At 42.4% G+C, this 25,931-nt stretch overlaps 4 protein-coding genes across 7 annotated transcripts; 1 reads left to right on the top strand and 3 right to left on the bottom strand.

Annotated features, from left to right (window-relative positions):
- The first annotated feature begins 6,266 nt into the window (after positions 1-6,266).
- On the top strand, positions 6,267-12,633 carry LOC104446598 (protein downstream neighbor of son homolog). Of its 2 annotated transcripts, none has more exons than XM_010060443.3 (15): positions 6,267-6,453; positions 6,537-6,705; positions 7,044-7,117; positions 7,198-7,336; positions 7,471-7,559; positions 7,657-7,810; positions 7,882-8,075; positions 8,715-8,929; positions 9,003-9,101; positions 9,783-9,904; positions 10,525-10,626; positions 11,049-11,158; positions 11,272-11,359; positions 11,588-11,772; positions 12,191-12,633. In XM_010060443.3, exons 2-15 carry the CDS (start codon positions 6,568-6,570, stop codon positions 12,402-12,404), a joined length of 1,923 nt encoding a protein of 640 aa, XP_010058745.2. In that variant the 5' UTR covers positions 6,267-6,453; positions 6,537-6,567; the 3' UTR covers positions 12,405-12,633. The 2 variants fall into 2 exon arrangements, with proteins under 2 accessions (XP_010058745.2, XP_010058739.2); XM_010060437.3 differs by having other exon boundaries at positions 7,468-7,559.
- A 510-nt stretch (positions 12,634-13,143) lies between these two features.
- Positions 13,144-15,637, bottom strand: LOC104446588 (pentatricopeptide repeat-containing protein At5g06540). The gene has a single exon (XM_010060429.3). It carries the CDS (start codon positions 15,274-15,276, stop codon positions 13,402-13,404), a length of 1,875 nt encoding a protein of 624 aa, XP_010058731.2. The 5' UTR covers positions 15,277-15,637; the 3' UTR covers positions 13,144-13,401.
- A 470-nt stretch (positions 15,638-16,107) lies between these two features.
- On the bottom strand, positions 16,108-18,959 carry LOC104446577 (F-box protein At5g06550). The gene is made up of 2 exons (XM_010060419.3): positions 17,591-18,959; positions 16,108-16,595 (listed from the first exon to the last, which is right to left on the bottom strand). Exons 1-2 carry the CDS (start codon positions 18,919-18,921, stop codon positions 16,355-16,357), a joined length of 1,572 nt encoding a protein of 523 aa, XP_010058721.2. The 5' UTR covers positions 18,922-18,959; the 3' UTR covers positions 16,108-16,354.
- A 1,810-nt stretch (positions 18,960-20,769) lies between these two features.
- LOC104446561 (myosin-binding protein 7) lies at positions 20,770-25,172 on the bottom strand. 3 transcript variants are annotated; one of them, XM_039315798.1, is made up of 5 exons: positions 24,588-25,172; positions 24,243-24,318; positions 22,747-24,088; positions 22,347-22,393; positions 21,320-21,521 (listed from the first exon to the last, which is right to left on the bottom strand). In XM_039315798.1, the coding sequence occupies exons 3-5, from the start codon at positions 23,917-23,919 to the stop codon at positions 21,419-21,421; spliced, it is 1,323 nt and encodes a 440-aa protein (XP_039171732.1). In that variant the 5' UTR covers positions 23,920-24,088; positions 24,243-24,318; positions 24,588-25,172; the 3' UTR covers positions 21,320-21,418. The 3 variants fall into 3 exon arrangements, with proteins under 3 accessions (XP_010058706.2, XP_010058712.2, XP_039171732.1); XM_010060404.3 differs by having other exon boundaries at positions 20,770-21,521; positions 22,747-24,318; XM_010060410.3 differs by having other exon boundaries at positions 20,770-21,521; positions 22,795-24,318.
- Positions 25,173-25,931: the final 759 nt, after the last annotated feature.

The raw sequence follows: 25,931 nt of genomic DNA, 5'->3' as shown, positions 1-25,931 counted from the left end.
TTTATAACATATAGTAGCATTGTCTACTATAGCAGTAGAATATATGTCATTGCAAAAGTAGTTAAAGAGGTCATATGGTTAAGAGGCTTATTTAGAGAGCTTAATGTGGATCATGATGTGACTGCTGTCCATTGCGATAATCAGAGTGCTATACATTTTACTAAAGATCGGACATATCATGATAAGACAAAGAACATTGATATGCGATATTAGTTTATTCGAGACATTCTTGCTAATGGCTATATTAAGGTCTTGAAAATTGGTACAGAAAATAATCCAGCTAATATGTTAACGAAGCCTTTGTCTATTGCCAAATTCAAGCATTAATTGTATTTGGTTAATATTTGCTGCAACTGAGTTTTACTGTAATAGGAGGAAAGTAACTTGACTTAATTGTCGAGTCAAGGTGGAGATTTGTTAGATATGTCTCAAGTGTGGGCCCGAAAAGGTTTTTTTTTTTTATTTTTATTTTGAATAGGTTTTCTAATTAAATAGTTCTCTAAGTTTTTTAGAGCCACTTTTTATAATCATTGATTTCTCTCTTTTTGCTTCACCTCTCTCATGCAAATCTTGGTTTTATTTTTTAATTTTTTATTATCTCTCTCTCTCTCTCTCTCATGTCTGGCCCACTACCAACCATGAGTGAGGGCATCACAACCCTTGTTGGCCAATAGGCAAGGGTTGTGGCCCTCTCTTGGATCTATGCAAGGCTTCGATACCTTTGTTAGCCGGTAGTTTGAAAAAAAAAATAGAAAGGAAAGAAAAGAAAAGAAGAATAAAAAAAAAAAAAAAATATTTAAAAAATTATTCATGCCAACGTCTTCATGTCACGTAAGACGATTAATATTCATATTAGAGATTTTACGCAAAAATTGACCGAGTGAACCGTATAAACAAATCATCAAAATATTTAGGACTTAGTCGGCGTAATAAAAGATTTCAAATCAAAATTTCATTTTTTGTGACATGAGTGCAATAAGTTTGAGGTTTTTTGTGTACTATTCCCATTTATAATCTAGTGGCACGGCATGACAGAGGTTCAACTACCTGAAAGTCCATAAAACACTCTGTAGATCCAATAAAAAATGGACTTTCGACTTGTGCGGAAGCCCCTACTTAGATTAACTTGACCTTAGTGATGATCATTTAAGGATCAACTGATGGTCCTCGCAAGTTATGGTTAGATGGTGGCCCTTGGCCCTCGCCACCACTGGATTAGGGTGGCTAACTCTTTATGCGTGGGGCCATATCAGCAACAAAGGTGATAAAAAGAACAGAGTTCTGCAAAAACTAGATAGATCCCGGAACTCGACTGCGAAAAACAAAGTCCAAAGTCCCAAGGATCATATGCATGTTAGGAGAATGATAACATTGTACGTAACCGGTGTCGTCCTTAGCAAAAAGATTTCGTGCGCGGAACGTTCGGAGGATGGTTCAAAGCTCTCTTTTTCCATGATCCAACCGCATGGAATTGAAGTACTAGTACTGTACAGCGGCTGCACAGAACCTCAGTTTTGACATTTTCGTACATCCCATGACATCACCTGTTCGAATGCTTCCAGTCCTTGACCTTGTCGCTCAACTGCTTCGGGCCCTACACTGTCTAATGCCTGATTCGGTAATGATTCTAGAACGCGCCCACCTTGCAAAAATGCTGAGAATGGAATTTACTTATTCGAGCGCAGTCGGAAAGGACCGTTTCAAAAACGTCTGAAGGCATGGACCGAGTTTGTCGTCTGCATGCGGCATTAACCCACTCTCATACTCTCAAGAGAAAGAGTCTCTCCAAGTCATCCTTGACCTCTCCCTCATGCATATATATAAATTTAAGCAAATCCAGGCAACATGAATTCTACACCCTAATCAATTCAGAGCGTGTCATCACAAGTCACGACACGAAGAGATGGAGACGATGAATTCTCAAACAAGAAGGGCTGCCGATAACAAGCCATTGTCGTTGCAGGGTCCAAGGCCTGAAGCGATGGCTGTGAACAGAAGCTCCACAGAGATGATCCCGAAGCAAGATTTTGTCCCTGCTAGGACCACTAGTCGTCGCAGACAACCGGCGACCAAGATTGTGTACTTGAGATCGCCCAAAGTGATTCATGTGAAGCCTGAAGAGTTCATGGGTCTGGTTCAGCAACTCACCGGGAACCAGTCGTCTTCTCTTTCTGCCTCTTTATATGATGACGATGTTGTGGAGATGATTACAATGTGAGAGAGGGATATAGAGAGATTGCAATATATCCATGCATGAGATTCTGATATGTACCTAAAGTTATATATTAGTTTGTATGATTGATCATGACAACTATAAACTCGAATTCCAGGAGAAGGTTGCTCATTTTCAAAAGAGAACTTGAATGCATTCCGTTCGTTTTAACCATGCCATTAACAAAAGCTGAAAGTTCCGATCATGTCATTTCTGACAAAAAGAAAATTCTGATCTAATACTAAAGTGTTTGTTGGAGGAAGGTCATGAAAAAACAATTCGTACATGATGTACGTGAGTCATCATTTTCCCTTAATTTTATGTTTTAAGATGAACATAGTATGAATCATTTGTTGTATGCAGATATAGGGTGCGTTTGGGAAGGCCTTTGGAAAAAGCCTTTGAGAAAATGCAAACACCTTTGAGTTAAAAGGGTTTTCCAAAATGCAAATGGTGTTTGGTAAATTGTACTTTGAAAGTTCATTTTAAAGTAGCTTGGGGAAAAATAGTGTTTGGAAAGACTACATTTACAAAGGACTTGATGATTAATAAAAAATAAAAAAAAACTATCAAAAAAATAAAAGAGTTCACCCGAGGGCGGGAGGCCGCCGGCGAGAGGCAGGCAACCGCCGGGAGGCCGCCGGCGAGAGGCAGGCAACCGCCGGCGAGACCCGGAAACAACCAGTGAGGGCCGCCTAGGGTCGGGCGACCTCCGGCGAGGGTCGCCTAGGGTCGGACGACCCTCGGCGGCCCTTCGCCGGAGGTTGCGCGACCTCGCGATGATCGACGCGACCCAGATTTGGTCGCGCCGATCGGTCGCGCGACCTCGCGGCGACCGAGATCCGGTCGCGCCGATCGGTCGCGCGACCTCGCGGCGACCAGATCTGGTCGCGGGAGGTCGCGCGACCTCGCGACAACCAGATCTGGGGTCGCCGGAGCTCGCGCGAGGTCGCGCCGGTCGCCGCGAGGTCGCGCGACCTTCGGCGACCCGGATCTGGGTTGCGCTCGAGGTCGCGTCACCTCTGCGTTGCGCCTGAGGTCGCGCGACCTCCGGCGACCCAGATCTAGGTCGCGCCCGAGGTCGCGCGACCCAGAGCTGGGTCGCGGCGACGCGACTCGCGGGCGGTTGCCGGGACTCGCGAGCGGTCGTCGGGGTCGCGCGACTGGCCGGTGATGGTCGCCGTGACCTCGCCGACCTCAGCCGAGTCCATCGCCGGCCTCTCGAGCTCGTCCGCGCCGCTGGAGAAGAAGATGAACAGTACACGGATGAACAGTGATGAGGCATTCCGAGAATGCTGAAAGCCCAAGGCAGCCTAGGACCTGCCTTGGGCTTTCAGCCTTGCAAATGCCAGCATCTCCCCAATGCGCCTTGCAAAGTGGTTCCCAAACACCTCTATTTTGGCCCAAAGGCCTTTAGCCCCCCAAAGCCCCTTCCAAAGCAGTATCCAAACGCACCCATAGCCCATCAGAAGGAAAATGAATTGTACAAGGATCAATTTGTAGCATTACAAATTTCACAATTAAGGTCAGTCCTCCAAAAACAAAATAAGAAAAATAGCAACTCTTGTAGAGAAGATACTTACCCAGTTTTCCAATGATTTAGCAGACTATTGAAAAGCAAATGTTCTATAAAAACTACAAATTTCGCAGTAAAGGTCAGTCCTTCAAAAAGAAAAAAAAAATTGGCAACTCTTGTAGAGAAGATACTTATCCAGTTTTCCAATGATTTAGCCGACTATTCAAAAGCACACGTTCTATAAAAACCAGTGATGAAGGAACTAATAAGTTGCGTCGGAGAATTTTTTCCAGTTTGAACCCACGGAATGAATGTTCCTCCTCCCTTCTCTAAAATGTTTTGAAGTTTTACACGCAAGTGACTCTCACCTACTCAGTTGAAAACATCAATTATTAATCGTAGGTTTCTCCCAACCTCTCTCCTCTTCCATCATCTCTCGCATCAGCCGCAACCTGTCTTCAATCGCTGCCCACCTTGCCACCCCAAGACGCAGCCTTCCTCTTCAGGAAGCCAGTCTCAGCCTTGCCACGATGCCGCTATCGATGACTATGTACCTGCATCTCGCTCCTTCCTCAGATTCAATTAGGGGTGAGCATTAGTCCCGGACAACACCAGACATGGAACAGGAATGAGCCAGCGATTCTGGTCTGATTCAATTTAGGATGTTCAGAAACTGGCGGTCGTGAATAATTTCGTTACTTAATAGATGTGTTGTCAACTGAGGAGTTGGATTTGAAGAAATAGATAAGATTTTCTCAAGAGGATGGAGTCCCTCGTAATCATAATGTGACTTTAATCGACACTATTTTCAGGGGCCAAATGTCAAGCACCGTCTTTTGAGTGTGGGCACTCGTCTACCATTTATGAGCCATTTCTAAATCCCCGTTGCCAGGTCCACCGAGAAACCTCGACCTAAAGAAAACCGGCCAATTTCTTGAGCGAAGAAAGCAAAAATACTAGGCCGATTCTAGGGTCAACAGCATCGGTTCCCGATTCTATAAATTGAACTAACTTTGTTCAGTCTAGTTTGAGGGTGGGAACTGACCCAACACGTAACCGATAGTGCGTCCTCTCTCTCCGATGCGTAGTTCAAGTAAGTTTTTTTTTTTTTTTGGTCGAATAGTTCAAGTAAGTTGGAGCTGACAAATTCTCCACTCATGTTTTGCAATTAACTATACCACCTTTGTGATTGCCACATAGCTAACCACATGACTTATATTTAATCGATTGTTATTAGATTAGTAGGTAAGGTGATATGGTCTCAAGCTTTTAGCTTAGCCATCATAAACATTTGGTGAAAAGGTTACTTAATACGACACTCAATATGTAAAAAACGCATGTGCTCTAAAACAAATTAATCTGTGAAAAAGTTGATGGTATTCAAAATGCGAAAATTCTCAAAAAAATCTTAAACTTATTGTATTTTTACCAATTCAGTCATAAACCTTTCGATTTTATCAATTGAATCAATTTGGCCAATTTTGACCGAAATTCATTGATGTGGATATTGATCGTTTTACATAAACAAAATTTATTATTTTTAAATATATTTTCAAAATTTTCCATTTAAAAAAAAAAAAAATTCTTTTCTTTTTTTCCCCTCTCTCTTCTTCCTTTGCTAATCGCCCTGCTCTAGCAAGTGGCCAAGGTTGCGACGAGCGAGGGTTGGCTTGCCGGGAACTGGAAAGGGGTCACCTTGTCGGCCTCACGCGAGATCACCCTCATTGAAATTTAGCAAGGGATGACCTTGCGGGCCTCGGGTGAGGGTCGCAACCAGCGAGGTCACCTCCAGCTTGTTTCGAGTGAGAGTGAGGGTTGATTTCGCTGGCCACGAGCAAGGCTCACCCTCGCCAGATTTAATGAGGGCGAGACTCGCCCAAGGCTTGTGAGGTCGTCCCTTGCCAGGATCCCCTTGCTAGATCCTGGCAAGGGTGACCTCCCGGTGAGGTTGACCCTTGCTGACATCTAGTGAGGGCAAGCCTTGGCTAAGGCTGACGAAGTCACCCCTCACTAGTTCTTGGTGTGGCAACCTCGCTTGAGGCTGGCGAGGGCAACTCTTGCTGGTTGCAACCTTTGGTCGGTTGTTGGAGGCTAGGCGATCATCAAAGGAAGAAGAGAGAGAAAAGAAAATTTATTTACATTAGCACCACCCGACTGGTTGTGTTGCGTAGAATGACCGACATTCACGTTAAGAAATTCCGGTCAAAATTAGTTGGATGAACTTAATTGATAAGAATTAAAAAATTTAGATTTTAATTGGTAAAATTAAAAAATTTACGATTGAATTGATAAAAATATAATAAATTTATGATTTTTTGGGTAATTTTCCTCGTCTAAAAGCTCCTTTTCTAATTTTTATACAACACGTCTATAATACGTCCAAGGCCCTGGGCCCAGCTAAAGGCCCATGACAGCGCACCGTCCCTCCGACGCCGTTAACGAACGTTGGAGCCGTCGAGTCGGCGCCGTCACCGTCAGTCCCGAGTAGAGGGAAATCGAAATTCGTTCAAAACCCGAAAGCCTCGAAGGCTCCAACTCTCAATCCCCTCCACTCTCTCTCTCTCTCTCTCTCTCTCTCTCTATCTCTGCATCTGCGATTCGTCCTCGCGTTCTCCATCTCAATCTCCGGGAGCGCGTCGCCGCCGGATCGCAGTTCGGCCCTCAATCGAATCGGGCTAGGGCTCGCTGCGGTCGCCTTCTCGGGAATGAGGTGATTCTCGCGAAGGTACGGTTCTCTCTCTCTCCGTTCTCATTGTCCGGCTTCGTCTTTCCCTCGTTTTCGGGATTGTTCACGCGAGATGCTTGCAGCGCGATTGAGACTGGGAGTGGCCGGGCGAGCATGGCGACGGTGGCTGGGCCGGGCTCGTTTCCGCCGGATGAGTTCCATTCTGGAGGCTGCGGCGGCGGCGGCGGCGGCGGCGGCGGCGCTCCGAAGATCGGCGCGAAGCTGAGGAGAAAAACTCCGTCGGAGCTGAGAGTAATCATCTGGACTTCGTGGCGATTATTCGTCTGTGAAGTGTTTATTTATTTATTTTTTGGTGGTTGTGCCGACGAAATGATGCTTAGCTGCTTCTCTGGATGACGCGCCCCACTTTTGCTTTCGATGATGTATTTCTATGAATTGCAACATATCTTAAGCTGTGACTTCAGTTTTGAGGCTCCCAAAGTTACTAGCTTTTTAAGTCGGCACACTGAATCCAATTGCTCTTGCTTTGTTACTTGTGTCTTCGATTTGGTTGTTGAAAAAAAGCTGAAGAAAGTTGACAGCGCTGATGAATAATCAATGTGGATTGACTGGATTAATGTCCTTTACAGGGAGAGCAGCTGAAGCGTGTCAATGCTATTGAGCTTGTGGATGAATCTGCAGCCCCTTTACTTGACTCTCTGAAGTAAGTGTTTCGCTGATCGTATCTGAGTTTTCATTCTATAAGCACAAGATTAGTCATTGAGAAGTTCTTTTTTCTTCCAGTAACAATGCTGGCACAAATGACGGTCTTAAGAAACCAGAAGCATTTAAGCTACCGAGATTCATTGATACGCGAGTTAATGAAGTATATCCTGCGAAAAAGTCGAGGTTTAAAATGTCTTCGCTCAAGGAGAATGTGAAGGTAAGGGGATTTTCCTGTATAATTAATAGATGTTTGAGATTCTGCTTTATGTCACTCATCTGTCTTAGTTTCGAGAGTTTGAGCAGTGCTAGCAAGATACAAAGTTAATTCCTTAGTTATGTGCTCTCCAGCAGGAAACCAGCACAGTGGAGCAGAGTAATGCAATGAAGAATCTTGCTGCGCTTTCGGACATGGCTACAAGAAGCAAACAACATCTTCAATGGTATTGACGAGATCCCCAAAACTCTCTGTATGTTGCTTAATGATTATTGATGAAGTCAGCACCTTCTTATACATTTTCGTTCATCATATTCTTGCAGTCCAGAGGATTCTGTTTGCTCTCTCAAAGTTGCTGAAAATCATGGGGTACAAACTCAGTCAACACTTGAGAGGTGTAACCAGAGTAGATTCCGTACGGTTGCTGAGATATCATCTAGCTCTGAAAAACTATCTGGCTTGGCTAATATCGATATGGTAATTACTCTCATCTGTTTTCCCCTGAGCCGTTGGTATATCCTTCAGTAATATCACCACTATCTTTGTAGGATAAAGCGCTAAAAGGATTGGCTGCTAGAGAACCATCTTCTCATTTGCCTGATGATTGTTCTGAAAATTTTACTTCTACGTCGGCTTACTTGGGCAACTTCTGCTCTCAATTCAACATACTTGGCCAAAAGGCTCCTCTGGATTTCACTTTGAAGACTGTCATGCGGATCGCAACATCTTCTTCAGTAAATTGGTGAGTGTACAGATCCCAAATCTGCTAATGTCTTTTGCAGTTAATAGTGTTGTGAGGGCTTAATACTGCTTGGAGACTCCTGGGGTATTTTGTTCCTAATCTGGAGATATTTCAAATTTGTTCTTTATAGGACAATTTCATTATAACAATCACTTTCTCGTATTAGGGTTTGAAGTTTTTTCCACTGCTTGTGCATGATGACATCTTATGTGATTTTAAATGAAATTAAAATAATGGGAAAAAAAATATACTTACACAAAACCTAGTGCTGCTTGCGGTGAAGATGTCATATGAAATGGGGAGCATCACTTGATTTGCGAAATTTAGCCAAGTTTCCTACTCATCAATTGGTTCCTGAATAATCTCCTTTTCTTGGGAAATGTCTGCTCTCATCTAAGAATATCAGAATATGTACTTTCTTAAACATATGAATGGGTGGCATGCTATTCTATAATCTGCATGCAAATTGATGACTTTGATTGATAGCACAAGTTTTGGCAGGGTATTAATATTCACACACTGTGCTCGAGCTGTACTGACTTTTCTGTTCCTTTACTCATGTAGTTTTTTTCTATTGCTCAGGGTTTTGGTGTATGGTTTCTAGTTGTCCAATTAACTTTTTTCCTTCATTATTTCTAGGATTTACAGGTTAATTACAAATGGTAGTTACAATAGCATTCCCAATCATACATCTCTTTGTGCTTGCAATGAGGGACAAAGAACTAGCCATTGCTCAAGAACCCACATGGCTTCCACGGGCTTTTGCTCTACAACTTTGAACTCATGGATTTATCCTCAGTCCACTCTTCCACTTTCACTTATGTCAGTGCTGACCTCACCAACTGCAGAGAAAGGTTTGTCAAATGAGAATAAAGCTATTGAGGGTGTCCCCCCGAACTTGTCACTGATTCTCTCATTTTTGTTTAGTGGAGATGGACTTCTTAAAGAAGCGACAATTGTCATGGGAAGAGTCATTTCGTAGTCTTTACTACTTGTTCCGGAAGAATTTATGTAGCATATTTTATGGTAATTTTCTCCTCCTTGAGATGCTCAGATACTTGGCAGACTATCTCATTTTCTTCTGTTGAATATATGTTGAAGCCATATTCCATGAATATGTATAATATAGTGCTGCTATTAGTTAAGCAATGCAAAGCTTTGCTACTTCTTTGTTCGTATAAGCAACTACTTGCATGCTTCTTTCTGATATTTTCGTTTTAATCTTGGACTAATGGCTTCTATATATTTAAGTATCTTGAGTTTAGGAAATGACCTGATAATGAATGGGTTTAATGTAGGCCCGATCAATAGAATCTGAAAGAGCACTTTGTGATGACAAACGCAAGCTAGTATTTATAAATTTGTTGTTACTCATGAGGAGCATGTTTTATATTAATGATAACATTTTAAATATTTAAAAATTGGATGAGGTTATTGTGCCTTTATGGTGCCTATAACTTTCTGCGATATCTAGAATATCCATGACTCTTGATGCTGCTGAATATCTTACAGAATGGGTTTCTCATGACTACAAAAAAAAAGTCAATTCTAAAAGTAAAGCAGTAATAATGCCATGCGAGTTAGCAGGAGTATGTTAGAAGGCCATTTCTTGCCAAGAACTATATCAATTCGTTCTTTCTTGTCATTATTTAATCATCCTGTTTGTTGATTTTTTGCCCTAATATACTATTTTATTCATGGAATTAGTGTGCACTTCTCAATTTGTGGTAATGTTTACTGCTGATGGTGACTCCGGAAGAAGCAAAAGGACTTGCAGTGCCTATGTCTCTCGGTCAACAAGAGGTCTGCGGTCATTGCTCAGAGAGCATGTGAGTCGCAGCACTCAGTTTTAGCTTCTGTTGCTGCATGAACCTTTTTTTAGTTGTTTATAGTGCTTTTTCCTTTATGTCAAAATTGCTGAAGTACTGTCACTTGATTGAATCTCAAGTTTGGGATCTCCTTAGGGGCTTGCTCAGCCAGCAGGAACTATGAATGGGATTTGTCAAGACTACTTTGTTTAGCCTATTTTATACAACAGAAGTTTATTCCGTGAGGCATCATTGTCCTGCTAGAATTTCAATGAAAATATTGCTGACATGTACATATCTTGCTTACTAAATCTCTGGCTTGATTGCTAGTTGCTCATTGGTGAAGTCGTATAAGTGATCCTGAGATCAGTATAAGATTACATGTATCACCCATTTGGACATGATCATGGTCTGTACTTGTTGGCTGTGATTTATCTTCTGTCTGATGACCTTTTCTTTCCCGAGAAAGAAGAGAAAGAATTTCTGTTGTTGGAGGTCTCATCTATCATATTGGTCAAGCTATCATTGTGAATGATGTAGCTCAATTAGTTCCAGTTGGCACATTGACCAAATTAGTCCCTTTTCTTAAACTTCCTTTCTCTGGAATTATGTCTGACCATTTGGTTTTTTGTTTTAATTAGGATTTATGTTTTTCTATGCCTCTATGCCATTCGAAGGTGGAACAACTTGCTACAGAAGATCTGGTTGAGCTTTCAGAGATAGAGAAGCATAATTTAGGCCAGGTAAGGTTTGTGCCTTTGGTAGGTTGTTTTCGTTGTGGGCCAGAGCAGTAGGGCAAAGATATAACTAGACATACTTAAGTTTTTGAATATTATCTTGGACAACATATCGAGCTGAGAGCTGTTCACGGTCACTTGAATCTTAGTAATTCTTTCCCGAGCCTCTCATTTAGAGCTGATTTCTGGCGAAATTCATGTAGCATCAATTGTTGTTTTCATTTAATTGAGCTGTCACAATGTGGAAGAGTACAGTTTCTTCACGCTAACATTGGCATATCTAGTTTTGGCATTTATTAGGATCATGGTTGAACTGTTGGTAATGTAACCTGCCAAAATCCTCTCTTTTATTGTAACTGTAGAAGACAAGTCCAGCTCTTTTAGTGAAGGGCATTAACCTGCTTTTTGTTTTTATTCCGAAATAACAGACTCGACGGCCCAGTTCATTGTCTGACATTGATAATACTCCACAATCTTTGCTAGCTTTCACTGGAAATAAAGATGTTCACGGTCTTTATGACCTTTTGTTAAATTATAGGTAAGTATTGGCCTGTGTACTGTTATATGCTTTATCCATCAGAAAGGCATCTATAAATTGCTTTCTATACTTTAATTTCTTGTCACTGGTCCTGAAATTAAAGTTCTTGGCAGATCTTTCTTGACTTTTCTGACTGGGGTGGATGTTCCGGTATTATATTCGCCTATTCCATTCCAGAATGGTGCTGTTTCTGTTCCTGAGGTGTGTCTTTATACCTTATATGATCTTCCTACAAGATTGAGTTAATTGGCTGTGTGATATGGACTAATTGTCACACGTTTCATTTGAAAATCAGAAAGAGACAAAATTTGTAAGACATTTTGATTGCCATCTCTTTGCAGTCATCTAAGCTTGAAAAATTGTTGCCTGTTTCCATTAATGTATTTCATGGCTATAGCCTGTAGGTCCTCAATTCCGCTTTATTTTCAGGTTAGATGCATGGAAATGAGACCAGCAAATTGTATCGCTGATTCAATTAAAGAAGACGGTAGCTTGGGTGGTGACTTTACAGCTGGCCTTCGCTATACTCTTGAACTTACAGATGCGTATATACCGCCATGGATTATCTGCAATATATGTACACTTCTTGGGTCTCAAGGCAGATTTGAGGCAAGGTATGTTGAAAACTCTAATGTCCGAGCAAGTTGATTACTTGCATTTCCTGTTGATCGCATGTATCTCATGTTTGAGGCAAGGTGTATAGAAGACTCTCACATTTGATTCTACTAAGGATTATCTGCAGTAGTAATGTTTTATCATATATGAGTTAACTTCATATATCTGCAATATAAGTGGAAAGATCTTTAAGAGAATTGAGATGTTGCTGTAAATTCAAGTTGAAGTTGACTGCTCCTCTGTAGAGTCTAAGCACCAACGCTCTTTCGAGTTCCTTAAATATATATATTTGAAGGCAATGGGAGTATGTAGGCATTTGAGCTCATGTCTTCTGCTATCTTTAAACTGAGTGTACATTTGGCAGATCATTAATACATGCCATATACTTGGCTTTAATCTTGACATGGTTGTATTCAGCTTTGTGACAGAGAGTGCCTCAATTGGCTTGAATGCTGTTCTTGGAACAATTTTCGGCAAGTCTGATTCTGAAGCCATGGCAAGTGAAGTCTTGGAGAAGGCTAATCCTTTTGGTATTTCTGAGGCAACCGTTACTCCTCACTTGCATTTAGGTCTACTGAAAAGTTTGAAGTACTGCAACGATTCTTACACAGCTTCAGTATCTCCTGCCTGACAGTTAGGGGGGGATCTTATTTTCTCAATGCTGGATATTGTTTTTTCTCCAGCTCTAATTCTTGTCAATTTTGCGGGTTCATGTCAAGTGTGGTGCAGGATTGATGTACATCTTTGTATGAGTGAAGCCCTGACCTAGTAAAAGAAGCAAGTGCCAGCCTTTAATTCATGTAATGAAGTCTCAGTTAAATAATTGATTCTTCAAGTAAAATTTGAGATTGTGCCTTGCATTGATCAATGTCTGGATATCCATGATGTTTGCTCATGACATGTCACTATCCTAGAAGTAAACTCAAACTCTGATCCTTCCTTAGCTCAGTTATTGGATTGAGTGGGAAGAATGTGCCATGCTCCAACTCTATCGTCTCATTGTTGTCTATTGAAGCTAGAGAGAGTTGTGTAAGGGAGACAACTCTTCCATCGCATTAAGGTATTTTGAGATAATTTCAAAATACTCGACACTCTACGTCTTTATCTTTTTGGTTATAGCATGGCTGGGCACACCACACTAATTGTTCCAGCGTGCATGAATGACATGAAATCAAGGGAAGTAATTCAGCTTGACAACTCAACTAAGTGGTGATATCGCTTATTGGGCTAAATTTTAAGGATCACAATGAACAAGTTAAGAATTTAGGGATGACAGATCAAAGTTCAGGAAATATTTGCATTATTTTTCTGAGCAAGTTCCAAGATTCCCAATTTTGCAGGTTGTACTAGAGCAAAGAGAGCTTCATATGTTCAGTGGTCGAGGATGGGCAGCAACGAATTTCTTCTGCTTGAGTGTCATTCCAGAGAGACGAATTGAGAAAAGAGCCGCAACTTTGAATTTAAATTCGTCTATTCCGTCAGGCTACACAGTGTTTGTCACCGATCAGAGCTCAAGGAGATGCTTTGCTTTGTCTCCCATTATCTTTGCCCTGGCAAGGATCAGGGGCCAAGTGATAAGCAAGAAAGACAGTCAATCGCTCTTATGCACGTCCTGCGCGCACATTTCTTCACCAAAAATCAAGGCACGAGCAAGCTCCGTCTTTGAAATGGTGGAATCGATTCCGGTCCCTAACAATAAGTTCCCGATTGAAGACTTTCGAGATCAACTTAGTAGCCCTGTGGCAATCCTCGCATACCCGTAGATTCTTCACAATCCGGATCGGTGCCCCAGCACCGATCTTCATGATCCCGTAGGCAATAGCAAGCTTTTCACTATGCCTGTGCAGTGCGCTTTCCTTTTCTTCTTCATCTATGTCGAACAATGCCTCGTCGGTATTCCCAGTATATCCTACCAATCTTATCTTCATTACAATCTCCTCCCACTTCTTCTCGATCTTATGTATATCCGGGTGCGATTTGTCTCCCATCACAAATCTGTGCATTTTCCCGTTGATCTCGATCGCGCTGCATCCCGGTTCTTTCTTCACTCCCTTGTCTTTCATCATCCCTCTCATGATATTTACGCCTTCCCAGTTATTTGCTTTTGCATAAATGTTAGAGAGCAGCACATAGTATCCACTGTGCTCTGGCAGCAGCTGGATCAGAATCTTTCCAATTCGTTCGGCAATTTTGGCATTACGGTGAATCCGGCAAGCTCCGATAAGTGCACCCCATATCGGAGCGTTTGGCTTCATAGGCATTTCGAGAACAAACTTCTCGGCTTCTTCCAACTTTCCTGCTCGGCCTAGAAGATCCACCATACATCCATAATGCTCCAACCTCGGCTCAATCCCATAAACTCTCTTCATATTGTCGAAAATCTCTTTGCCCTTTCCCACCAATCCCCCATGGCTGCAAGCAGATAATATTGCCGTAAACGTAATGTCTCTAGGGACTATCCCTGCATCGAGCATTTTCGAGAAGTAATGAAGTGCTTTCTGCACATGGCCATGCATCGCGAATCCAGCAATTAAAGCCGTGTAAGTCAAAGCATCCCTTTCCCGAAGTTCCTCAAAAACACGAGTAGCTTCATCGATGCTTCCGCATCTGGCATACATTTCGACAACAGCAGTCCCGAGTGTCATGTTCAAGCTCAAGCCGTTTGTGATCAAATAGTTATAAGCTCTTTCGGCCAATTCCAACGCTCCCAAATGACCACACGAAGATACAACGCTGACCATGACCGTCTCGCTTGCCTTAACACCTTCCTGCTGCAGCAACTCAAACAGCTCGATGGCTTCCTCGAAACGACCGGCCTTTGTGTACCCATTTATCATGACACTCCACGTGAACATGTTTCTTTCAGGCATTCTATCGAACAGCCTACGCGCAGACCCCACATCCCCGCACTTGCAGAACCCCGATATCATGGTCGTCCAAGAAACCACATCTAAAAACTTCATGCTGCGAAAGATTCGACCGGCCGCCTCGACATCCTCGAGCGACGAATACATATGAAGCAACGAATTTTGCACGTGAACCTCTCCGTCAAACCCACGTTTCAGTGCCTGGCAATGGGATTGAGAACCCGACACAAGAGAGAACAATCTGGTACAAGACTTGATCAGGAAGGTGAAAGTCAGATTATCAGGGACCAACCCAAGACGGCACAGGTCAATGTACAAAGCCATCGACCGTTCTGGGTTTTCGCAATCCGAACATCCTCGGATCAACGCGTTGTACATGAAAAGATTGGGGCTTGGCACTTGAGAGAAAGCCTTGAGGGCATAAACCAGCGAGCTAGCAGCATTCTTGAATAACGGGGTGCCTACGCAAAGAGCGATCAAACGGCTCGTCACGAAAACATCAAGGACGAGATGGGTTCTGACCATGTGGCCATGGATGATCTTCAAATCGGAGAGGTTGGAGCATGATTCGAGCAGCAAGAGCTTTGGATTCTTCAGCCTCAGTGTCTTCAGTATAGAGCTGCTACAACCGTTCATCTGTCAGGTTCCAGCATGTCTTGATCGTTCAGAAGACGAAACAGTTCGAATGAAATGGCTTATAGACTGAATTGTTCTTAAAGGTCTCAAATTTGGAGGTTGTCTAGTGTCCAACAGACAAAATGGGTGCTTGCCGGAAGTCCAACGCTGGTTAGACAAGCTTCTAGCATGTCTTTGGTCGTTCAGAAGACGAAACAGCTCAAATGAAATGGCTTATGGACTGAATTGTTCTTAAAGGTCTCAAATTTGAAGGTTGTCCAAGTGTTTAATAGACAAAAAAGTTGCTTGCTGGTAGTGCAACACTGGTTAGACAAAGCTTCTAGCATGTCTTCGGTCGTTCAGAAGACGAAATAGTTCAAATGAAATGGGCTATACAGACCGAATTGTTCCTAAAGGTGTAAAATTTGGAGGTTGTCTGGTGTCCAACAGACAAAACAGTTGCTTGCTGTTAGTTGCAACACTGGTTAGATAAGCCAAGGAAGTTGATTTCTTTGTTTGGATAGAGCGATCAGATTTAGTCCAGTGAGCGGGCCTGTTACCCCCGGTGGCCAACCTGACTCGATCCTAGCCTGCCCAATGATCAGGTCTAGCGAAAGCCAACGATGATATCACCAGATAAGAATTTCAATGTCTCGAGCTCCGGGCTGATTTTGCTTCACATTCAATTCCTGTGATGGTAAATACATCTCATTATCCACATTGAATCTTTATTATAAGATTAACAGATACTTTGACCTCCTGTCACCTGATCTCCTTAACTCTCGCAAATTCAAGTTTCAGATAAATTCAAGCGGTTAAGGATGACTGGAGAATAACTCCAACCAATAAACGTGATGAAAAACTATTGAAAATGGTAGATTCAATAAAGAATGGTGTACATATAATTTTCCAAGGTACAACAATAAGTATTACAAAGGCAAACTTTGATTCTCTTTCAAAAACCTCCAGTGTTCTCGGGCAATCAGAAACTGGAGGCAAAAAATCGCCACATGTGTCAAAAGCCATTAACTGCAGGTCTCCGGGATTGTAAACTTGAATCTTCTCTAAAGAGGATGCGAAAGTTGAGTAACTTGATATTCTAGAAAGAGAACTTGAAGGCACCGGCCTTAGAATCTGTAACTGAATCCCAGAAAGAAGGTTTCTTCTGCAATGCTGCCTTCTCCTCTGCTTTGAGCATCAGCTGACCAATTTTTCCTGGAAACTTGGCTTCAATTGCATTTTTAAACTTATTGTGAAGATTCACCCGATCCCTTGTTCCAGACACTAGTGTGCTGGCATTTGGCTTCTTCAAGAAATCCAACACACTCAACAAATTTCTCCTGCAGCGGAGAAGAACCATAAAATTTAAGTACATTGACTACATACACGGTCCAAAACTAGCAGCAGCATTTACCACCCCATTTGTTTAAGTAGTGTAAGATCAAGCTTTGGGTTCTTTGGCATGGTCTAAACTTAATATAAGAACCTAAATCCTTTGAATGAAACAGAACATTGAATGTCACACTTAAGCCTAGTAGTCGCCATAAGTATTATTTCCATAGTGTCAACCCAAAATACATCAAGCAATACAACTGAAGGGGCAATCTTCTCATGCAGTGATGATGATGCACTCACTAAAAGAATCTAAAACCACTATTCCACAATACTGAACCTCCATATATTCCAAAAAAAAAAAAAAAAAAAAACAGAGAGAGAACAGAAAACTATGCTATACAGATGTGGTGGAAAAAAAAAATGCTATACAAAGCTAAATCCCTTTTTATCAGCAGAGGTTTTCAGACGAAACTCAAAAAGTGCTCATAAAAAGATCTCTCTTCACCGGAATTACTATATCTTCTATTTAATCTTCAAAACCACCATTCCACACTATTGAACCTCCAGATACATTGATGTTCAGATGCACAATCCCTTCAATTCAAAAGGGAAAGAAAGAAAAGGACAATGAGCCATGCTATACAATGCTAAATCCCCTTTCATCTGCGGAGATTTTCAGACCTTGCTCCAAAAGTGCTAATAAGAAGATCTCTCTTCCATTTCTTTGAAGCCGGAATTTCTATATCACTGACAACTTATCAAACTGCCAAAACTCACATAGGAAAATGATGTAACCACTTGACTCTACAGTCTCTGGGTTTGATTCAAAAGAAATAAACTTCCAGAAATACCATATGGTGCTCATCTATGTTACTGATGCAAACAGATATGAGACTCACATGACAGGCCCGGATGTCAAATGATCAGCAGAATATTATGTTTTAGGTTATAGAGCAAATACTAATTTTTTACTAAAAGAGGTGCACAAGAGTGAACTCACGAGCTGACATAATTCTGCGTGATAGCTATGGACTCTTCCAAGTTAATCACCATATGCCACCATCCACTAGGAACAAAGATGACCTCTCCGGCCTTACAGATACACTCAACGGGCTTTTTCTCCCAACTCTTTGTGGCCCCATAGAAGTTCATGAACCACTCGATTATTGAAACGGGACATGCTACCTCTGCACCATCAGGGCTTGGATGAACCCCCGGAGGGACGACATCAGGAGGGAATAACACCCATTTCTTAGACCCCGTGATCACCGCATTCCAAGCTGAGGTCGAATTGGGATCTATATGAAACGACGAACCAGACCCAGATGGTCCAATTATAATCCATCGATAGTCCGGCCTCTCATTGCCCAAAACACTAAACAAATCCTCCCTAAAATATATGGGAACCTCATAATCCGACCCCAAAACTGGCACTTTCTCCCCAAATTTCGGGTCGAACAAGTACAATGGCCTTTCTTCCCTGGTTTGATCTGAATAGCGTAAATAGTCTTCCAGTCTCATCTCCACTGGACCAACTGAAAATCGGACGCCCGTGCATGTTTTGACCAAATACTCCCTGTTCCATTTCTCCAATGCCGACCAACCATCCATACACCCTTCCAACAAAACTGGCTTATTTGGCTCCTCGAAACTCCTCACGAACTCTTCAACCGAAATCCCTCTCTTCCTAACTATATTATCCCTCTCGAGCCACTCGGGCTTCATCTCGAGGTTGGCGCAGAGCCAACTCTGAAAGACATAATCCGAATAAAAATCCCGAACCTCCAAACCCGACTCCCCGACACTACCCACATCAAACGAAGGATGACAGCCTGCCACATAAGTAGATTTCCAGGACCCGTTGAACAAGAAATCGCCACCCAGAGCCTCCAGGACGAGGTTCCTCCAGAGAGGCTCGTGGTTGCAGAATACATAGAACGACTTACTAACAGTGGCCAAAATCCCCAAATGGGTACCACTCAAAAGCCCCAGAATTTCAAGCACCAGCTCGTCGGTCAAGCTCTGGAGGGTACCCAGACCGGCGTTCCTCGAGTTGGCGGCGTTCGGGCTGAGAAAGAGGTTCCCCAGAGGCTGGACGCCGTGCGCCGATCGGGCCGATCTCTTGAGGCGGAAACCCAGCTCTCCATCTTCTTCTTCTTCTTCTTCTGGTGGGAAGGTTTCGAGCTGGTGCGGTTGTCGCAGCACGTCAGCATCGTCGCATTGCTTTCCGGGAACGGCGTCGGATCTCGCGGCGCGAGTCCTGCGTCTGGTTTTGGGGTTCTTCTTCCTCTTCCTGGAGGGGCCGGCGAGCAGAGTCCGGAAGCGAAGCATCGCTCGCGACGGTGACGAGGGAAGAAGCAGTCGCCGCCGAGCACGAAGCTTTTGCGAGGGTTTTAGCTGGCTCCGGTTTGAGGGGGCGTGGACGGGGCCGGTCCGACCGGTCCCGGTTCTCTTGATGAACCCGGTCGAGAGAGAGAGAGAGAGAGATTAGGGGACTGGTTGGGTGGACCTCTCCTCCTTGGGCTTACAAAAATGAAACACGGATTATTGGGTCGAGCCTAATTTTAGATCTTCTGGGTCTTCGAATGAATGCCATCTGAATGCCCGAAATTCGCCCAAGATGGAGATGATGGACATGGGAAAAAAGTTATCTTTTTTACAACTTCCGAATTGCATTAATCTAAGCACGACAAAGCCCGCTAAGGCGTCGACCGTCCTCCCCCCCAATTGATTTCTAAAAAGCCCGCTCGAATGATAATAATGTCTGTCCGGTTCGAACAGCCAAGCTCACGAACAGGTTTGTCATTCGCGAATCTACTTATGACTCGAACAATGCAATTGGACATACAAGCACCACTAACTTGGGGGAATGCATGCTAACATTATCATCTTGAGATTGTGATTTTGTTCAGGATTATTGAACTGAATCTCGCGCAAATCTTGATTTGTGCAGATAAATGCATTCGGGATTGTCCATACGAAATGTTGTCTAAAGATAAGTTTAGGATTCGTGAACAAGTCCATTAATCACGAATCTACTAATGATTTGAACAATGCAAATGGACATATGAGCACCACCAACTCTAGGGGAGTGCTAACATTATCATCTCAAAATCGTGGTTTCGTTCATGATCCTTGAACTGAGTTGCATAAATCTTTGTTTGTGCAGAAAAAACGCATTTGTGATTGTCCGTGCGAAATGTACAACGTTTGCGTAGTGACATGACTGCTAAAAAATAAGGGAAAGAAGCTCCTAAAGTTAGGTACAGCAGAGCATCAACCAACAGGCCAGTACGTGCACATGGGCAATCCAACACCCGTCCAGCAAGAAAACAAGAGCCGAGTACATCATGAAATGTCTCCTCCTGTCCACGATGTTACTTTGGAAACACCCTAAAAAAGGACGAAGAGGCAAACATCATCTTGGCGATCTTGGGATGCAAGAATGTTGAGGCGGACTTTCCTATCTTACTCGGCCTTTCCGCACTTATGGATGCAATTTTTTCTACCGTCCATTAAAAAATAATCACACTTTATTACAAGTCCGCGAAGTTTCTCAAATTTTAATTTTTCCTCTTTCACAGTTGAGGCGGACTTTCCTATCTTAGCAAAAGCCAACAGAAACTACACGAACAAGACATTGGCAGTTTTTTCCCTAGGCAGACGAGTAACAAGAAGTTATGCCATATGAGCACTTCATGACACCGGTGCTACCGTGAACTTATAGCTGTGAAACTTGCAAAACGTTTGGTTGATCAGAGTAATCGCATCCATACTCCTCTGTGCCTGTCAAAGGCCTACAGGAACCGTTTGGATATATCAACACACGGCCACGTCGACAAGTTTGAACGTTTTCAGGACTTTCCAAATGAAAACACAAGGATGCCATCATGCCATGTTGGGATTCTTTCAAATATTATAAGTTCCGAGTTGTGTGGAAGCCAGGGAAACCGTTGCTGCAACATAACTGCAGATGATAACACAATGCATTACACTCCCTCGCTGTAAAAGAAGGGGGATTCTCGACGACCGCTCCACTCATGAAAAGCAGCAGGTCTAAATTTCTAATTTCTCTTCCACGAATCCACGTCCACAGTTTGAAGCATTCCCCATATCCAATGATCTTCCCAAGCATTTTTCAATAAGCAAATATGCTAGAAGTAAGAACACACAACCGCATCCGTTTCTTCCCACTGAACTGAGAAGTTTATGTAGTGGCATTATCATTCTCAAAATGACAAATAAAAAAGAATGTCCTTATGGAGGTCTTTCCCAGCTGGACTGCATACAAATTGCTTATCCCAAATCCGCTACTTTCGTATCTCATATATGCACATGAGAACACATTGAACGACTAGATAGTATGGAACCAAATCAAAGGGTCCTAGAAAAGAACAGAAACTAGACATTTCAATAAAAACTGACAAAATATATACAATATGAACCCTCAAATGAGAACATCAAAAGAACAGACTAGCTATGTGAAGGGGAAAAAGAATACAGGCACTGCACATTTGAGTGGAAACATTACAAGAATGAGCAATGTACAGGGAGGACAACCATAGATTGGTACCTCGGAGTTGAAATCCAACAAATCATATGGGCAAGCACGTGCTTCGCAGTATCTGCGATTCACTCACCAAGCAGCAACTCAATCTTTAGATCTCGAAAAAATAATACAAACTTACGCTGCACAATGCCATCCAAATTTGGCATGAAGAAGGAAGCCGTGAAAAGAGGGTGAATACCAAAAAGCAGACTAACTAAATCCACTTCCCAAATATGAGCACAAGCTTGCAATATGTAGAAAAACTTCAAAAAACTGCTTTCAAACTTGCGTACTTGTAAGACATCTCCCCTGCCTGATTTGGGGACTTTTATCCAAAGCCAACAGCAAACCGATATTGCTTGCTGATAATCCAAACATATACCTGCAAGGAAATTTTATGCAAGACTAACATCAGTGACCAGGGTTTGAAACATGAGACTTCACATGGTGCAACAATTGTCGTATAAAGCCGGATGATCATAACAAAGGCTCAATCAGAGAGCGGGAAATTATTCAATTGAAAACATTTTTCTCTAACAGATAATCATTGTTCTGCTGCCCATAATTGATAGCATGAGTGCATAATTACATGACTGTCTTCAGGCCTTGACTGAACAATGTAATTATCACCACTATTCACTTTTTCCTAATTACATTACTGTCTTCAGGGTTCAATTATCACTACTATTAACTTTTTTTCTACAAGTCATGCCAAGGTCCCTCATATTTGCTGCTACCTGGAAAAGATTTTCCTTTTTCAATTTTCACTATATCACAGTATGTTAATTGAGTTCTTCAGTGAATTCTTTTCCCATCTGCACCATGCATCTCAAAATTAATACCCAGTCAGGGCATGGTTTAGCAATCACATCTATCCATTCATATAAAATGTAGTTGACAGGATGAGTCTCAACTTTAAGAGGTGTTCAAAACACAAGCAACAGATAAGAAAAGAAATGACATAAGTCCAATCACATAAAGCCATTTTCTGCCATGTCCTCCATGCTATATCGTAATTTTCAAATAAAATGATCCTTGGAAGTTCAGTCCAGATTATTCATCGGTTTACCGTCGTGACACGATCAATACTCCAGGAACTTGGTAATTAATTTGTGCTCTGCTTAGTGCAACTGAAGCATACAAAGAAAAGGACCAGAAAGAAAGATAGCCAATTCAAATAAGAGCACAAGACTAGAAAACAACTCACTTGCTTCTACGAGCCTTCCTCCTCCAAAAGACAAAGGATGCAATCCACTGGATAAATTAAAAGAGGAAAACATTCAGGATATGCAGTAACATCCAAGCAAAATCCATATGTATCTAATAATAAATGCTAAAATTGAGCATTGATTCTTTGATGCTTATTTTAGTTTATACAAAAAGCAATGAACATGGATGCCTCCAAAATTGACATGTTGGTGAAACTATCATCTTGAGGATGCATTATCAGAAATGCGGAGATATCTTAAAGGCCAAGCTATTATCCATATTCCAGTTGGATGAATAGAAATAACTAAGTCTGAAGTAACAACGATTGAACAAATGACTAATCAAAGAAATTAGCCATGATATGAGCACGCCACTCACGAATGCAGAGAGCAGCCTACCTTAAAAATTGACATAAAGGAAAAGCTTCCAAGGACCGATGGCTTTACCACAGGCATCCGTCTTTCCGGAGACATTTCCTTGCACAAATGTTGAGCTATTTCTTTCAATAATACCAGCTGTGCTTTATCTGTACGCATCGAAATGATTGCCTGCCTCATCGATTCCCTGTCAGCCTCAAGTGCTTGAAGCCTCATATAGAGCTTCATAATATCCGGATCTCCAAAATCAGTTCGATTCATCGATTCCCGCGGAGTAGTCATATAATCATCACAGATCCCAACAACTGGTTTGGGCTCTGGAGTTCCATTATGAACAGAGTCAATGGTATAAATTCTATCGCTCATGTCATCTCCAGGTTCTGATGTTTGGTCCAGTGTTCTCAAGTTAGAGTAATCATCTTTTCGAGATATATACTCCATTCTCTTGATGCTAATGTTGGGTCGTGGAGAATCCTTAGCCAATTCATTCCCATTATCCCTTCCCATTCCTAGAAAGGAACTTGAACTGTCATTAGAAAACCTCCTCAGGTGCCTTGGCCTTCGAGGAGATTGACCAACCATGACCTTCTCTGCGGTGTTTTTCGCATCAGGGAGATCACCATCCAACTGATCATTGCTAGTACTTCTCTCCATTCGGCGAATTCTATACTCCAAGTCCCTCAAATTCTCCGGACCACGGGGAGTCTCGCCAAATGGATATTTCTCGATGTCAGTGCTATCATTCTCACCTTCTAAAGGACCGTAGTTTTCATTTAAATTGCATCTCAAGGGCGGATAATCATATGGAGGATATTCCGATTGACCATCAAAGTTTTCAAGCATGCTCTGGCTCCGGCTATACCCACGACTCTTCTCACCATCTGCCTCTGCCTCAGTAAGTCCATAACTCATCATTCTATGCTTATAAGCCTGCACTTCACATGTCAGGGATTGAATTGCTTGCTCTCTCTTGTACAACAATTCCTCCAGTGCCGTCATCTCCTGCTGATCATGCCCCATTTTCTCCTCCGCGAAACGCTTGAATTGCCGTGCTTCCATTTGGATCTCCGCCTTCTCCCTCTGCAACCTCAAAATCATGGACATGGCCTCGTTTGCAGCTGACGAAGAGGCATTCCTCTCCTCATCCAGTTCAGTAGACAACTCTTCTATAACCTGCTGTTGATTGGTAACCATTTCACGCAGCGCAATGATCTCATTTTCAGCTTGAACTCTGGCCACAGATGTGATTTCCAACCCAGGTACAAACAATCTGTTGCCATCTTCGTACTCATCATATTTTCGTTTCACTGAACGAAGCCAAGTTTCAGAAGAAGTGCCTAACGATGAGCAAGTACACCCGCAGCTGCAACATTGGGCTAAATCTCTCAGAGGTACTATTGCTTGCGACTCCATAAACGAGGAGCATTAAAACCCAAAGATATTCCAAATTCTTCCCAACCAATTCACCTCACAATCCAAGACAAATTATGCAGAAAAATGGATCTCTCCAAATTCACCTCTCTCGATTCTAGATTCGTCAGCGACAATTTCCCTTCCCTCTTTAACTCCACCCACCAGCAATTCCTCTCAGATCTACATAATGCCACGCAAACCCATTGGAGATCAGTGAAGGTGGCATAATTGGCAAAACAACCAATCAAGCGTTCGATAAAATTAAGAGCAAAAGATTAGCGCCAGCAAATTTCGCGAGATCACGATAAAAGCGGTCCCTTTTCCGGGCTAAAACTACACGTGATTTTCAAAAAGAATTCCTCGCCTCGACCTCAAAACCAAACCTTTCGACGACGAAAGAGAAGCTCAAATTCAAAACTTTTTCCAGGGAGAAAAACAAGAAACTATACCCGCAAGCCGATGATCTCCGAAGCAGACGAACTAAGGAAATTAGAACCTCGCCCCTCGGCAAGAGCTGGGAAATGGAGGTGGAAATCTTCCCGCGACGACGTTTACCCGAGAAAAAAACAACGAATCTTCGTACCGCGGCCGAACAAGGTGGACCGTGCAAAAGGAAAGGAAAGATTTTCCACCGCTTTCTCGGGAAAAAAAAGATTATCTTTCCGCGGGAAGGTCCCCAGCACTTTGGAGGGAAAGAGAGAGAGAGAGAGAGAATTGAGAAACCCTAGGCTTTCTTGATTGCCTTGCTTTTCTTGGAGCTTCTGCCTCGATGGGCGTGGCGAGTCGTTGTTACAGTTGAGATAGAGAGAGAGAGAGAGAGAGAGAGGGGAGCTGAAAATAGGGAGGTGGCGTTTGTTGTCGGAACAGCGAAGCGGCGGATGAAATCGGATGGTTTGGATTAGAGCAGGAGCAAAGATTGCATTAAGACATCCTTCATCAGGTTCCTCGTTATCTCCAAAGTCCCTCTTTTCGGGCTACAATGATCTGTGCTGAGAGCCTAATTTAATCGGTCGCACTTCACAACCAAAACATTCCCCCACCAAAAATAAAGTAAGAAGAAAATGAGAACGCGTTTTTCTTTCTTTATCTCCTCTTAATTTTTATATATTTCAAATTTGCCTTTCAATTTCTATTTTTGAGAATTTTTGTAAATTGATATGAATCCCTTTTAGAGTTTGTCGTTTGCCCCGTTGGGTTTGGATTGCTAACTCTGTTTTCTTTCGAAATTGGTGGGGGCGGATGCCGTGGAATGACCACTTCATTTTCAAGATTGGCTGGATATTTTGGGGGGAAAAAGTATATCCAAGAAAGGATGGCTGCTTCCTCGTTCTCCAAACTTTTTGCCGATATTCATGATGGGCACGAAGCATTCTGCGACTCGACCCATGAATTGGTCCAAAGATTGATCTTGACTTATGTCTTAAAATTAGGAAAAGAAATAGGATTTCATAATAGAAAAATGAATTTCAAGTTGTCCCTGGAGGCATTGTTGTCCTGTTGTCATCATTTTAAACCAAGATGTAACATATTTTGTAATCCATACATCTGGCTTGATTGCAAGTTGCTCATAATTTTGGTAAATGCCTTATTCATCTTTAGATTAGAACAGGATTCCTTGTATGACCCACTTGGACATGATCATCATGGTCTGTAGTAGAGAACCTTTCTTTCCTTAAAAAGGAAAAAAAAGAAGAAGATTTTCAGCTATTGGAGGCCTTATCTGTCATGTTGCTCAAACTATCATTGCGAATGATGTAGCTCAATCAGTTCCGGCTGTTGCTGCACTTACCAAG

Source organism: Eucalyptus grandis, chromosome 1 (assembly GCF_016545825.1).
Source record: "Eucalyptus grandis isolate ANBG69807.140 chromosome 1, ASM1654582v1, whole genome shotgun sequence".
NCBI lineage: Eukaryota > Viridiplantae > Streptophyta > Magnoliopsida > Myrtales > Myrtaceae > Eucalyptus > Eucalyptus grandis.
The sequence above is the reverse complement of the archived record's forward strand: the minus strand, read 5'-3'. Positions and strand labels throughout refer to the sequence as shown.

Coding starts and splice junctions, on each gene's coding strand:
- LOC104446598 (XM_010060437.3), top strand. CDS start 6,568: ATGGCGACGGTGGCTGGGCCGGGCTCGTTTCCGCCGGATGAGTTCCAT. Junction 7,560..7,656: donor AGCAAACAACATCTTCAATG/GTATTGACGAGA, acceptor ATATTCTTGCAG/TCCAGAGGATTCTGTTTGCT. Junction 11,360..11,587: donor GTGCTGTTTCTGTTCCTGAG/GTGTGTCTTTAT, acceptor CTTTATTTTCAG/GTTAGATGCATGGAAATGAG.
- LOC104446588 (XM_010060429.3), bottom strand. CDS start 15,276: ATGAACGGTTGTAGCAGCTCTATACTGAAGACACTGAGGCTGAAGAAT.
- LOC104446577 (XM_010060419.3), bottom strand. CDS start 18,921: ATGCTTCGCTTCCGGACTCTGCTCGCCGGCCCCTCCAGGAAGAGGAAG. Junction 16,596..17,590: donor ACGCAGAATTATGTCAGCTC/GTGAGTTCACTC, acceptor TCTCCGCTGCAG/GAGAAATTTGTTGAGTGTGT.
- LOC104446561 (XM_010060404.3), bottom strand. CDS start 24,138: ATGGAGTCGCAAGCAATAGTACCTCTGAGAGATTTAGCCCAATGTTGC. Junction 22,394..22,746: donor CCTTTATGTCAATTTTTAAG/GTAGGCTGCTCT, acceptor TAATTTATCCAG/TGGATTGCATCCTTTGTCTT. Junction 21,522..22,346: donor AGGAAGGCTCGTAGAAGCAA/GTGAGTTGTTTT, acceptor ATTTCCTTGCAG/GTATATGTTTGGATTATCAG.